This window comes from Psammomys obesus, unplaced genomic scaffold, assembly GCF_907164565.1.
Source record: "Psammomys obesus unplaced genomic scaffold, mPsaObe1.curated_primary_1811, whole genome shotgun sequence".
Lineage (NCBI taxonomy): Eukaryota > Metazoa > Chordata > Mammalia > Rodentia > Muridae > Psammomys > Psammomys obesus.
The window spans coordinates 11,698,586-11,711,907 of NW_026596040.1; the positions used below are offsets into that span (position 1 = coordinate 11,698,586).

Sequence of the window (13,322 nt, forward strand, 5' to 3'; positions counted from 1 at the left end):
CCTTCCTTCCTTCCTTCCTTCCTTCCTTCCTTCCTTCCTTCCTTCCGCTTTCTACATAGTCTGGCAGTCCTGAAACTCACTACCTAGACCTGGCTGGCTGGCCTTGAACTCACAGAGATCCACCTGCCTCAGCCTTCTGAACGCTGGAATTAGAGGCGTGTGAGACCATGCACAGCTCAGAAAACTATTTGCCATTTAAATGAATTCCTGCTAAGAAAGGAAAAGTCGGTTTTTTCCAATAGACTCTCATTGGGTACATTAACCACACTCCAGGGCAGGTCCCATGCCCAGGAGTAGCTGGTCAAAGCAAAGCGAGTTCTCTGCTGGTGTGTGTGAGAGCATGTGCTTTTTCTTTGTTTTGGCTTTTATCTGTATTATTTTTTTGTTTGTTTGATTTTTGTCTTTTTTTTTTTTTTTTTTTGAGAGAAAAAGACCATGATGTGCTTAAGGATGTGGGAAAGGATTTGTGAGGAGTTAGGAGAGGAAAAACAGGATCAAACAATAGTATATGAAAAATGTTTAAGAATAAAATTATACATTATGATTTATTTGTGAATAATAAGTGTTTTTCAAATTTAGTTTTAGAACCCTGCTAGTCAGGTGGCGCAGAGCCTGTGCTACAATTCAGGTGTTAGAAAGGTGGCCACATTGTGCCATCCAAGCAGCCCCACATGCTGCTGTACTGAAAGGCTTTGCTCATGCAGTTTAAAGGCCTCAGCCATATACATCCCAGCAACCTCACTTCCCTTTAGTAACTTGCTCTACATTTGATTCATACTTACACGAGTATTTCTATTATATGAAATTTCTCATAGGAAAAAAACCTCTTAATGACTTGACTGTTTTGAAGAACTTTATGAACAGTAGCACCTGAAAAGATTTACAGACTCCACCTGATGGTGCACACTGCAGGATGATGGCTGTGAGCTCAAGGCCAGTCTTGTTTACCGGGGGAGACCCTGTATCAACCAACGACGACACCAAACATTTTCTAAATGACGGAAGTGTGTATTCTAGAAGTGGAATAAGTGTAGAATACATGAATATTGCCTAAGTTGGAAACGACAACAGTTTCCATTTTGGTTTGCTTTTTGTTCTATGATATTTTTGAGAAAAAAGAAACACATACTGTTTTCTTATTTTCTCAGCCATTGACCTGAAGAGCGGCTCTGGAGAAGTGTACCAAGGCCCCGCAAAAGGCTCCGCTGATGTGACCATCATCATTTCCGATGAGGATTTCATGGAAGTGGTCCTGGGCAAGCTTGATCCTCAGAAGGTAATGTTCTTAAAATTTTCATTTACCAAGTTTATACTTACATTCCCATTAGCAAGTCATATTTTAAAAATTACTATTTCAGTTAATATTTTTCAAAAGATTTTTTTGAGGGGGTATAATTCTTGTTTGCCATTTACTAAAACAATACAAAACACAGAGGTGTAAAACTTGTATATGATATTAGTTGAGTATTCCTGGCTTGAAGTGTTTCAGCTTTCAGTTAATGAATTTTCAGAGCTTTCCATAGATTTTACTGGCGTAGGATCCCTAATCCAAAAATTAGAAATCTGAAATGCTCCAAAAATTAAAAAAACCAACCAACCAACCTTGATTTGCATTTCTCAGGAAGTTTTGATTTCTGAAACATTTTAGAAGTCAGAGTTTTGTATTAGTGGCATTCAGCAGTATAAAGCCTTAATAACTCATTGAAAACCTAGAAACAGGGTATTAAGCTAATAAATAGTCACTGTGTCGCTGAAGTTGAAGCATTCCAGTGAATGCCAGTGGAAATCTTCACTAAGTCAGAATGCCATCTGAGCCTATTGTTGATAGTATTCTGAATCTGTTACCTATTTTCAAACACAATTGAAGGAGCTAATTTAGTAATTTACATCGAGGAGAAAATTTAGTTCTTTAGTTTGTGATTATATTGCTTGAAATGCCAAGCATATTATCTGGTCCTTACAATGAGTGGGCTCAGATAAGTGTTTGAATGCACAAGTATCAAGAAACAACTTCCACATAGTAGCAAAACTTATGAGGTGAAAGAACTGTAGAAAACATGTTTAAAAGCTACACATTTATATAGATGCTATACAGAATACCTGTTTACAAAGAATCTTCAAAATTTAAAACTTTCTAAGAAATGCATCTTTTCCTCAGTCCCTGGTGAGGACTACCACTGAGAGAACTGGAACAACAAAACCAACCCCGGGCTGTTGTTCCTTTCCCAGGGTGCACAGCGAGGGGTTTTGGGGTATATGCAACCACAGCAGGAGAGGAGGGAATTGTAACTTGTTGCTGGCACACGTTATGGGCCTTCTGTATCAGCTCCTCCACTATGGTCTGCTGACAGAACTGCATGTGAATGCAACCGAGTGTCTCTCCCTGTGAAATGCTTGGACTTGGACCAGTGTTGATCGAATGGCAAATGCTTCAGGCCCCTCATCAATGTTACAGCAGCCAGTCCCAGAGAATCTTTCAAGTAACAAGGCCAGCAGTAATAGCTAATGCCTGTCCCTGATAGAAGTCACTGCACTCGTTATTATCACACAGTGTGCACCCTCTCTTCTGTCTAGACCACACCTGTCTGAACTGCTTGAGTCCTCCAGCTCTTGCATAATCTGTACAGATAGGAGGTCTTTGACTTGAGGATGTTTTATTGCCCAAACACTAGTGATGGTCAAAAGAATCTGTGGGAATTTGTGGTTCCAAACTCAAAATTGCGTAACAACCAATACCCTAAGACACATTTTCAGGAGAAATTTGGTTTTTAAGAAGGCTGTCCTATGAAAGTAGGAGTAATATTTATTCAACTATGCAGCATAAATGTCAACATAAGATCACATGTGAGAAACAAATGCTGTACTATGGAACCTCTTGACTATGGCAACTCTTTAGTAATGGATCCTAAGATGCTAACGTAGATGAGATTAGAGAGATAAGTGGTTAAAAACACTCTCCATTCTTGGAGAGGACCCAGATTCAGTTTTAAGCACTCATAGGTGGCTCATAGCTCTAGCTCAGAGGGAGCTGATGCCCTCTGGTCTCTGTGAACACCTGTACACATATATTCATGCAGGTATGCAGACATAAACATAATAAATCAGCCAATCAATCTTTTATATAAAAGAGCTCAAAAATTATGGTTGAATGAAATTAGGAAGATCTGCAAGATATAAATAAGATATTCTTCAAATAGGAAGACATCTTGGAAAATAGAGCTCAATAACAGATAAAAACTTTAGTCAAAAAGCCCAACTAGATCAAGTAGAAAAAAGAATATTAGCTTGAAGTAGGTCTTTCAGAATGTCACATTCAGACAGAGAAAAAAAATATAAAGAATTAAAAGACTCAGTATGTGTGAGACACCATAAAAATATCAGACACCTGCATCAGTATACTTATGAGTTAGGGTTACAGACATAGAAACTGTTCAGTGAATTTGTGGTTGAAAACTTCCTTAATGTTGGGCATGGCACAGACATCCAGATACAGGAGTCATAGAGTTTCCAAGTAAATATGATCAGGAAAAATATGTACTGTCAAAAGGCAAAGGAGGATTCTTTAAACCTGAGAAAGTGCCAAATCACACGTAAGTCTAACGAGCAGGAGAGAATGGAAGGATGCATTTTAAGGCCTGAAGAAAAGTAACTGTCAGCAAGGTTATGATATCAAGCTCTTCTTCAGAGGTAAGCAGCAGGGAAGGAGATTGAAGACTTACCACATCAGCAATACAGAGGTGTCTAAGGGAGTACCACACCTAGAAGTAAAATGAGTTAGGAAAAGTGTAAATCCTATTAGAAGAGCAGACATGCTAAAAAATAAAATCATTGTCAGTACAGTCAACTACCAAACTATAAAATGATAGGAAAAAAAGGGAGCTGGGAATTCAAAACCAACATATTACCAACATAAATTTATACCTTTCAGTGGCAACCAAATATAAATGCTTATATTTCACCAACTAAAAGATACGGACTTAGTGAATAAATTAAAAAACTAGGTTCAACAAGGTTCTGCATACACAAAACTCATTTTACAAAGTAGAATATCAAATGAACTGAAAGAAAAATTGGAAGATGACATTCCAAAGTAAATAGAAATGTTGAGTGGGATGTGTGTAGCTACGTTTGTGTATGAAAAAGATGACAACGACAAAAACAGATGAGGCCCAGTATACAGTGAGCAAAGGCCAATGCATCAAGAGGCGGGATGATTGTAATTGAATGTGCATCTAATATCGGAGCACTGAGTTTAAGAGAAGCAAACACTGTTAGATTAAAGGGACTAATAGGCTTCAATATAATAAATAATGAGAAAGTTCTATACCCCATACAACAGTGAATAGATAGATCATTCATTGAAAACAAAAATCAGAGTTAAACTCTACTATTGATCAACTATATCATAGCTCAAATGACTTAACATATACAGCCTATCCAACAGGTACAGAATTCTACTCTTCAGCACATGGAATATTCTCTAGAATAGACCAAACATTGAGCTACAGAATAAATGTTAATGATCCATAAAAACTTTAAAAGTGAAAAAAAAAAAAAAAAACAAAACCAGATCCAGATGGCTTTCCTACTTAATTTTACCCTACTTTTAAACAAGAACTGACCCCAGTACCTGCAAAGACAGGAGTCCTTCACAGGCATTCTGTAAGGAGAGCACCGCTCTGTTACTCAATCCTGACAAGGGTACACATGCATGTGTCATTGTCCTAGATAGACATAGAATGGTTCTCAACAAAAACACTAGCAAAGCAAACTCAACAGCCTGTGTGTGTAGAGCGAGCACACAGACAGATACATACACACACACACACACACACACACACACACACACACACACACACACGAAGTATTCACCACAATCAGAGATGCAAGAAAAATTCAGCATATGCTAATTGGTCATATCAATAGAATGAAGGAAAAATCATATGATCATCTTTATAAATGCAATAAAAACATTTGATAAAATTCAACACACCTTTCATGATATAAGCTCAGATCAAATTAGGTATGAAAGGACCAAGCTCCAGCACAATAAAGGGTTACCACAATAAAGGATACCATAGATGGGGTCCTGTGGCACAGGGAGAGCCGAAAGCCTGTAAGATCGTGAGCAGGACACAGTTGTTACTTGTCCCACTCTTAAATGTGCAAGTATTAGCTAGAACACTTGGGCACCAGAAAGAAGTAAAAGACAAACATAGATTACACATGTGAAGTCTCATCAGCTCGTAAACAGGCCTTGCTGATGTGGATGGAACCTGCACACAGAACCACAGGCAACTGAGGGATGCCGAGAGTAGACCTACTCTTACCCTGGGGAGAGCCCCCAAACCAGTTTTCCATTCTGAGCAGTCATTCCTGAAAACACACACACACACACACACACACACACACACACACACACACATATATATAATATTATATGGATGAGCAGGTTGTATTTATATATTTAGGAGTAGACTATGCATATGTGTATCAACAGTTAAAGGAGTAGAGTTCATAAAATTGAGAGAAAAAGAGCAGAGGGTGTTCATGGGAAGGGAGGAAAGGGAAGAAATGACATAATTATATTTTAATTTCAAAACCGTTTTAAAAAGCTTTAGATAGAGGACAGGAGGAAACTAAAATATTTGGTTTTGCAGATAATGTTTTTATATGTAGAAAAACCTAGATTCTATTGAGAGACTTAGAACTGTTAAAATGTAGATGGTTACAGAATTCATTTAGCATGTCAGCCTTCTGCAGGACATCATACACTCTTACCATGTACCTTGCACATTACTAACGCATGACAAGGTGTGTCACTTCAGTGCTGCTGTTCTGCGTCTTCAGAGGTGTAGGGGATGGAGCTTCAGAGAGGTTAAGTGGTTTTCCCAGGTTCATATTGGTAAGAAGTGACAGGGCCTGGGCTTAACCCCAGTGTTCCTGTGCTGTCACCCACACACCACAGCTTATATGCCATTATATGACCACTGTGTGGTGGACATGTAACTAGTATCTTCGCTCTGCTTTCAAATTCTGAGTAGAAATTTATTAAGAAACTACATGAGATGGCTCATGGTCAAGAGTACTGGCTGCTCTTCCAGATGACCCAGGTTCAATTCCTAGCACCCACATGGCAGCTTACAACTGTTTGCAGTTCCAGGGGCTTTGGGACCCTCACACAGACATGTATATATAGGCAGAACACCAATAATGAGATAAAAATAAATAAATTTTAAAAATAAGGAATGCAATATCATCTTTTATCTGTGTATTCTCAAATCCACATGTAATAGAATAAATCCAAAAGAGTAGATTCAAATAGAATTTTCAGGCCTGTCAAGTCCGAGAACTCAGTCTATGATTTTTATTAACATGCAGGAGTCTTTTTTCTTAGATTGCTAAAATTATGTGTGCTGTCTATAACTGTTACACTCTTATGGCTAGAGTGAAGCTGCCTTGTCTAGCCACTGATACATGTGTTGTCATTCTCAACAACTGTCTTTTTGAAAAAGAGATCAAGTGTAAGGGTAACGGTTGGTGCTCTTCCTCTCCTGCTTTGCAGGCCTTCTTCAGTGGCAGATTGAAGGCCAGAGGGAACATCATGCTGAGCCAGAAACTTCAGATGATTCTTAAAGACTATGCTAAGCTCTGAAGGGCACACTGTGCTGTTAATAAAAATGGAATAATTAAATACTGTCTACAAATTACGCTCCAGCGTTCTGTGAGGTAATCAACAAGATGCAGCAGAAATCGCTTAACATTTTCAGACTTCAGATAACTTTCGGATTTTCATTTTCTACTAATTTTTCACATTATTTTTACAAGGAACTGTAATCTAGCTAGCAAGTAATTGTTCTGTTCATAGATCTATATCTTAATAAAAATTTTCAACCAAGTCTGGTTTCTGTAGAATTTGTAATAGTATTAGTATGTTGAAAGGAAAATTGAATGAATAAGAGCTACTTTAATGCTTGTCTCACTTATTTCTTTTCTCTTCATTGATATCTTGTATTTCATGAATTTCCAAGTATGTACTCATTTTCCACTGTGATAATAGTGCTGTGCTTAAGAACAAAGCCTTTTTGCTCTCAAATAGTTCTTTGATCCCCTCTGCTTGAAATTTTATATTTTCACCATGTTTTTAAATCCACCAAAGATAGGACATTTTTGCTCCCACCAGCAGCCGGAAATCAAAAAGATAGTCTCTAGCAAGCATGATTGCAGAGCCGTTTCCCCCTTCGTTTTCCTTGATGCAGTGTGCCTGGGAATGTGCCTTGTTGGCTTGTCTGCAAAGGGACAAGGGATGTGTGGGTGGTAAGGCTGGGGTGGAGTGAGCTTCCGTTTTGTGCTCGGGGTCACTTGGCTATTACGATGGTTAATCTTAATTATCAATGTAACAGAAGTGAGGGAAACTAGTAAAGGAGACTTTTACATGTGTCTGTGATGTCATCTCCAGAACTAATTTGATCACGAAGTCTCTGAACTACTGCTCATTGAGAAATGCTAAGCAGCCTGTGGCGTGCGCAGTGTTGCCTGGGTGGGACCAAGCCTGGCAGTGTAGAAGAGTGAACACAACGGCCCTAGAGAAGGCGGCTGTACAGGGACATGCTGCTGCACACCCCACCTCAGTGCTTTCCGGGAGCTTTCGGGAAATAGTTGTCTCTCACTGACTCAGCACCTCACTCAGCGCGTCGGCAGTAAAGTCTGCCTTTCCTCCCACCTTAGCTTTGAGGTGCTGAGGAAGGCATATGTGAACACTTCCCAGTAAAAACGCTGAATCCCAAGTCTCTAGTGAACTTTGATTGTAGACAAAAATAATAAAAGAGAAAAATAGAAATTATAAAGTTTCTTTAGAAAGTTTATATATTGCTTATTGGAGAATATAAGAATTGATGTGCACTCAACAATATTAAATCATTCCAAAATGCTAAGGGACATAAGACTAATCATGCTGTCTTATCTGGATATTAGTTCACAAACCTTTACGACTGACAGAGAGGTAGATAAGATGTCCAAAACTCAACTTCCTGAAGACAAGGGCCAAGCATCTAGGGTATATAATCAACACTTTCACTAATAAACAGTGGCATTTGGCTGATAAGTTACTTCTACTGGGACACTACTGAGCGTCCCCAAGCTCACCATAAGCAGGAAGCAGGAATTTGGGATAATAAAGGCCAACATTGTAAGACTGCCTTGGCTTTATGAAAATTAAATTGGCAAAGAATGGATCACTGCACACTAAGGTCAAGTCTGAGGGACCCATTTACTCAGCTGCAGGGACATGCAGCAGTAAAATGGTACTGCATGATATCTTTATGTTAAGTGGAATAAGACAAGTACAAATAGATAAGTGGCACATATCACACCTCTTCAATTGTTTGTAGAAACAATAAACCGATCTTACAGAACAGAGTAGAATATTGGTCATTAGAGAATGGAGAGGGCAGAGGAAAAACTGTTCAGCTTTTCTAGCAGATGAGGGTCCTACTATTTCAAAATTATTGAGTCTTCAGTTTCTAACACACAGATACACTGCAGAGCACAAAACAGGAGATGACATAATTGTCAAATTGCTGCATAAGCATGTGGTTAAGACCTCTGGTCTCTAGAACCTATGTAAACGTTGGGTGGTGTGGCAGTCTCCTGTGATTCCATCCTAGGGTGGAGACGGATCCCCAGAGCAAGCTGACTGTGAGACTGGCCATACAGGCAAACTCTGGGTTGACTGGGAGACCCTTAAAGAAGGTACATTAAATAAGGTGCAAGGACAAATAGGAATGATTCTTGACAACAACCTGAGGCCTCTACATGCACACACACACATATGCAAACAGGTACGCATACATAGACACATGTGTACACATGAATATGGAAAAATTGCTCTTTTTAGAAATCGGTGTTTACTATCCTTGATTTTTATACAGTGAATGTAAGTACGAAGTTATTATAATGTACCCCATAAAACTCATACCTCATACAAATCTATCTCAACAAAAGCAAAGCAAAAATAATACAGTGTGATATCTTCTAATCACAGAGTGACTAAAAATGTGATCCAGGTGAGGAGGACACATGGACAATGAAGTAGTCCCCCTAGACAAAGAACTGGGAGATTAGAGGGCGGTCTGGTATGTCTTGTTCCTCTCTGGCTCACTCCATACTCCACACCAGGCTCTGTCTCCCTCTGGCTCTCCGTCTCTCTTTCTTCCTCTCTCCCTCTCTCCCTGCCTCTGCCTCTGTCTCTCCCTCTCTCTCCTTTTAAAAAGTACACAAAACTATTTGGGTGGGTTGAGCACATCTCCTTATGCGTCATGTTTCAGCTTGATTTGGGGCTATCTGCTCTTCATTTGCTCTCCTTTGTCTTTTAGATCTCTCTGTGTGTGTGTGCATGTATCTGGGGAGACTAGAGGAGCATGTGGGAACTTTGAGGAGATGGTGGTTGTGGATCCTCCACAGGAGCAACCAGTATGCTTAACCATTGAACCATCTCTCTAGCCTCACATACTATTCCCCAAATAGCACTTTTTAAGACCATGAGTACTTTTAATTGACTGAATATTTAATTAAACTAATTGACTGAATATGTAATTAAACTAATATATTGCATAACAGAGATTTACATGTGACTAAAGACAATATCCAACTTTAAATAGCTGAAAACACTCGAGTAAATCCAACCTTATTGTACTTCTTTTTTTTTTTTACTCTTTCTTGATACTTATAAAAGTATTAATATCATTATCAGTATAAAAGATCATTATCAGTAGTAGAATGTGTCTTGTAAGTAAATTAGAATTAATTACTCTACATCCTCAGTAGCTTCTCAGGGACTAGTTGGAACCTTAGAGTTACTTAGTGGATATTTTCCCACGAGTTAAATAGATTGCCTCAGATAAGAACTACCAGTGTTTGTTTCTAGAACAGACACTTTTACAATAGAAAATCACATTTGCAAATGGTAGTTTAAATCTGAGAAGTGTAATGTTGTGTGTGTGTTGGGACAGGTATGAGAGACAGAGCAAGGACAAGGCCACCCAGGCCTCCATATATCTGTTCTAAGGCATTTCAAGCAGTATTTCCAAACATGGCTTCCCATCTGATCTTGCCTTAGAGTTGGCTCTTTAATTAAGCTGGATGGGGCTCTCAGGAGCTGTTGCTGTTGCTGAGAGCTGGCGGAATTTCTGCTTAATCTAGAATTACAGAATGCCCTCTTACTCAGCAGTTTTCAATCTGGGGGTCGCGACCCCTTTGGGGGTCAAACCATCAGAAAACACAGATATTTATATAACAATTCATAACAGTAGCAAAGTCACAGTTATGAAGTAGCAACACAAATAATCTTATGGTTGTGGATTACCACAAAATGAGGAGCTGTATTACAGGGTTTCAGCACTAGGAAGGTTGAGAATCACTGCTCTAATGGAGGGGTGAAGCAGGAGACTGCCAGTGTTTTGCAACCACTCTGGGCAGAGTGTTTTGACATTCTTAATTCCCGGCTTTCTTTATACAGAAAATGTACCCTAGCTCTACACACATAGCACTTTCTCTGTGAATTAAGGATTCATTAAGCACAGTTTTATGACGTGTCAGAGATGTTCCTCTTCCTAATCTTCGCCCTTTTCCTTCTCATTGCATACGCAAACTAATATGTTTGGTATTTTAATGATAAAAATCTTGTAGCTGACAAAGAAAAATTCCTGGTTTTAATTAGGTTATCACTGCTATAAAATAGCACAGAGAGACCCGAGGAATAGTCTGTTAACTTAAAGTTCTATGCAAAAGCTCATTTTCATTTTTTTTTTTTTTTTTTTTTTACCTATTTTACAAGTGAGATTATAATGCTACAAATACTGAACTGCTATATGTAGAACTGTGGCTTTATCATTTCGACATTAAAAAGTTTCAGGTTCTGAAGACAAAGCAATGTCCAGATGTTGCCAACAGCTGTCTGTTTCTCCACAAAGAAGTAGTAGTGTACAGCTGAATTCTGAGGTAGATGACTATGGGGAAATGCTGACAATTATTAAGAGGGGGACTGAAACCATGGACAACTCAGAGATCGGGACAACTAAAGAAGAGACACTTAATACCCTGGAACCTGCCAGCCAGTGGCAACATCTGGGGATTTGAGTGTCCCTCTGCTGGAAAGGGTGAAAGAGTTCAAGAAAATGGTGTCAATACAGTTATCAGCAACCATGGCTGGAAAGTATAGGCCTCGCCGACTTATAAGCAAGGGGGAATTTGGCATCACTTCACAATAAGTCCTCTGTAGCAAGGAACCATCACAAGAAGAAAGTATCAGTTTGTATTGTTCTATAGCACAGTCACCCTGAACGTTCTCATCTCTGGGACCCCAGATATGGCTCAAAGGCTTAATGAGTATCTTTGTCCATGAGCCCAGTTAGGCCCAGCAGACTGACTGAGAGCTAATGGGCGCACTATTATGGGGCCCTACACTGTTGGAGATGCATTTTGCACCATGACAGTGAATGTAGGGCACTACTCTCAAGAACTAGGTCAGGGTGTTGGTCCTGAGACCCAAAACCAGGATAGCTTCGTGTGGACTCACACTAGTGCCAGGAATAAAAAGAAAGGCCTGTGCAGTTTCCCAAACGTCTCCCCACTGTGGCACACTCGGCGGCCTGATTCTGAAGGACAAGAAAGGAAAAGCTGTGATTACAAGCCCTGACTCTCCCAAAAGAAGAGTATGGAAGAGAACTTACGTTCTCTGAGGCTCTGGCTATTGTCTTACCCGCAGACACATAAGTCTAAGTGAGGGAGGACTGCAATTTAGTCCAGCTCTAGCCAAGGTCTACTTTGAATTGTCCACTTTAACCAAAGGAAACTGGAGGTGAGTTCCCTGGCTACTGATCCATCTCTAGGCATGCCTGTCCAAAGGCATCCAAGAGAAGAACTTTGCCTAGATCCAGCTAACATCCCATTTCTGGGCAAGCTCTACTCTTGAAACAACAGAGAGAAATACCGTATTTCCTGCTGTCACTGTATTTGCTCAGTCCCCTGTCCTCATGTTGTCTCAGTGTGCACCAGTGTTACTCTTGTTGTGATCACTCTAGAGGGGATACTTTGGCTCTCTGTTAACTGCCTCTTTCCATAAGGCACCTCAGCTCATACTACTCACTGGTCACCAGTCCATCAGGTCCCTTCACTTCTGGTGTTGCCAGAGACCCTTGTTAGGGCCTCTGAGTTAGGGTTCCCAGTGCCTATATGAGAGGCTGGGCTTGGTGACATGCACCTGTAATTCCATACTGGTAGTGATAGGGTGTGGGGAGGCGAGGAAATGTGTGTGGGAGGGCGTGCCTGGCCAGCCAGTCTCCATGAGTCAGAATCGGTACATTCGATGGTCAGTGAGAGACCCTGTCTCAAAAGAAAGTGAAACTGGTACATTAACCACTCCAGGACAGCCTGCTCTGTTCAGAAGTAGGTGACCAACATATAATAAAAACTACGTGTGTGTGTGTGTGTGTGTGTGTGAGACAGAGAGAGAGAGAGAGAGAGAGAGAGAGAGAGAGAGAGAGAGAACTTTCATTTGGTTATAGTTTGGTATTCTTTCCTTTTTCTTTTTTGGTGTGATTTTGTTTCCTTGGTTTCAAAGGGTTTTGTTGTATTGTAATTTTGTTTGTTTGTAAAAGAACTTAAGGTTGGGTGGGTAGAGAGGGAAAGAGGATCTTGAGGGAAGGGAAGAATATTATCAAAATATACTTAAATTTAAAAATTGTTTTAAACAAAAATATAATGATAAAAGGGGCTATAATGGGTTTATATGCAACAAAACAAATGAAATAAACTCACACAAGCAACACACAAAGAAATAATACAATAAACATTAAAAAATAAGTTGGAGTGTGATAGAAGATGACAATCTACACCAACTTCTAGAGTTTACATATTCATGCACAAGTGTTCATATCCCCACCAACACGTGCGCACACGTATGTACAACACAATAGTAACAACAAAGACACTTAAAGAAGCTGCACCCAGGGAAAAGCATTACTAACATAAACTATAAATTCAATTAGAAGAGAAGACCTAAGAGCTTATAAAAGAACCAGAATCGATCATCATCTATACAGTAAATCATTAAACCGCAAAATTAAAGAAGAAAAGAAAACAATGTTCAAAATTATTGGAAGAAAAATAATGGTAAAGTAATGATAGAAAGAATTCTTACCTATTCATAACCTGAGATGTAAACGGAATAGTTAATGTTGTTAAAAGACACACATTAGAAGAATAAAACAAAAACCAAGAGTCCACAGTATACTGTCTCAGTGATGTTCACAGGGTAGAGATGT

At 39.4% G+C, this 13,322-nt stretch overlaps 1 protein-coding gene across 1 annotated transcript in view; it reads left to right on the forward strand.

Moving 5' to 3' along the window:
- Nucleotides 1-6,898, forward strand: part of Hsd17b4 (hydroxysteroid 17-beta dehydrogenase 4) — a 75,899-nt gene extending 69,001 nt beyond the window's left edge. The window contains exons 23-24 of the mRNA XM_055622521.1: nucleotides 1,149-1,276; nucleotides 6,566-6,898. Of these exons, the coding sequence (XP_055478496.1) occupies nucleotides 1,149-1,276; nucleotides 6,566-6,655 (218 nt within the window). The 3' untranslated portion in view covers nucleotides 6,656-6,898. The remainder of the gene's footprint in view (nucleotides 1-1,148; nucleotides 1,277-6,565) is intronic.
- Nucleotides 6,899-13,322: the final 6,424 nt, after the last annotated feature.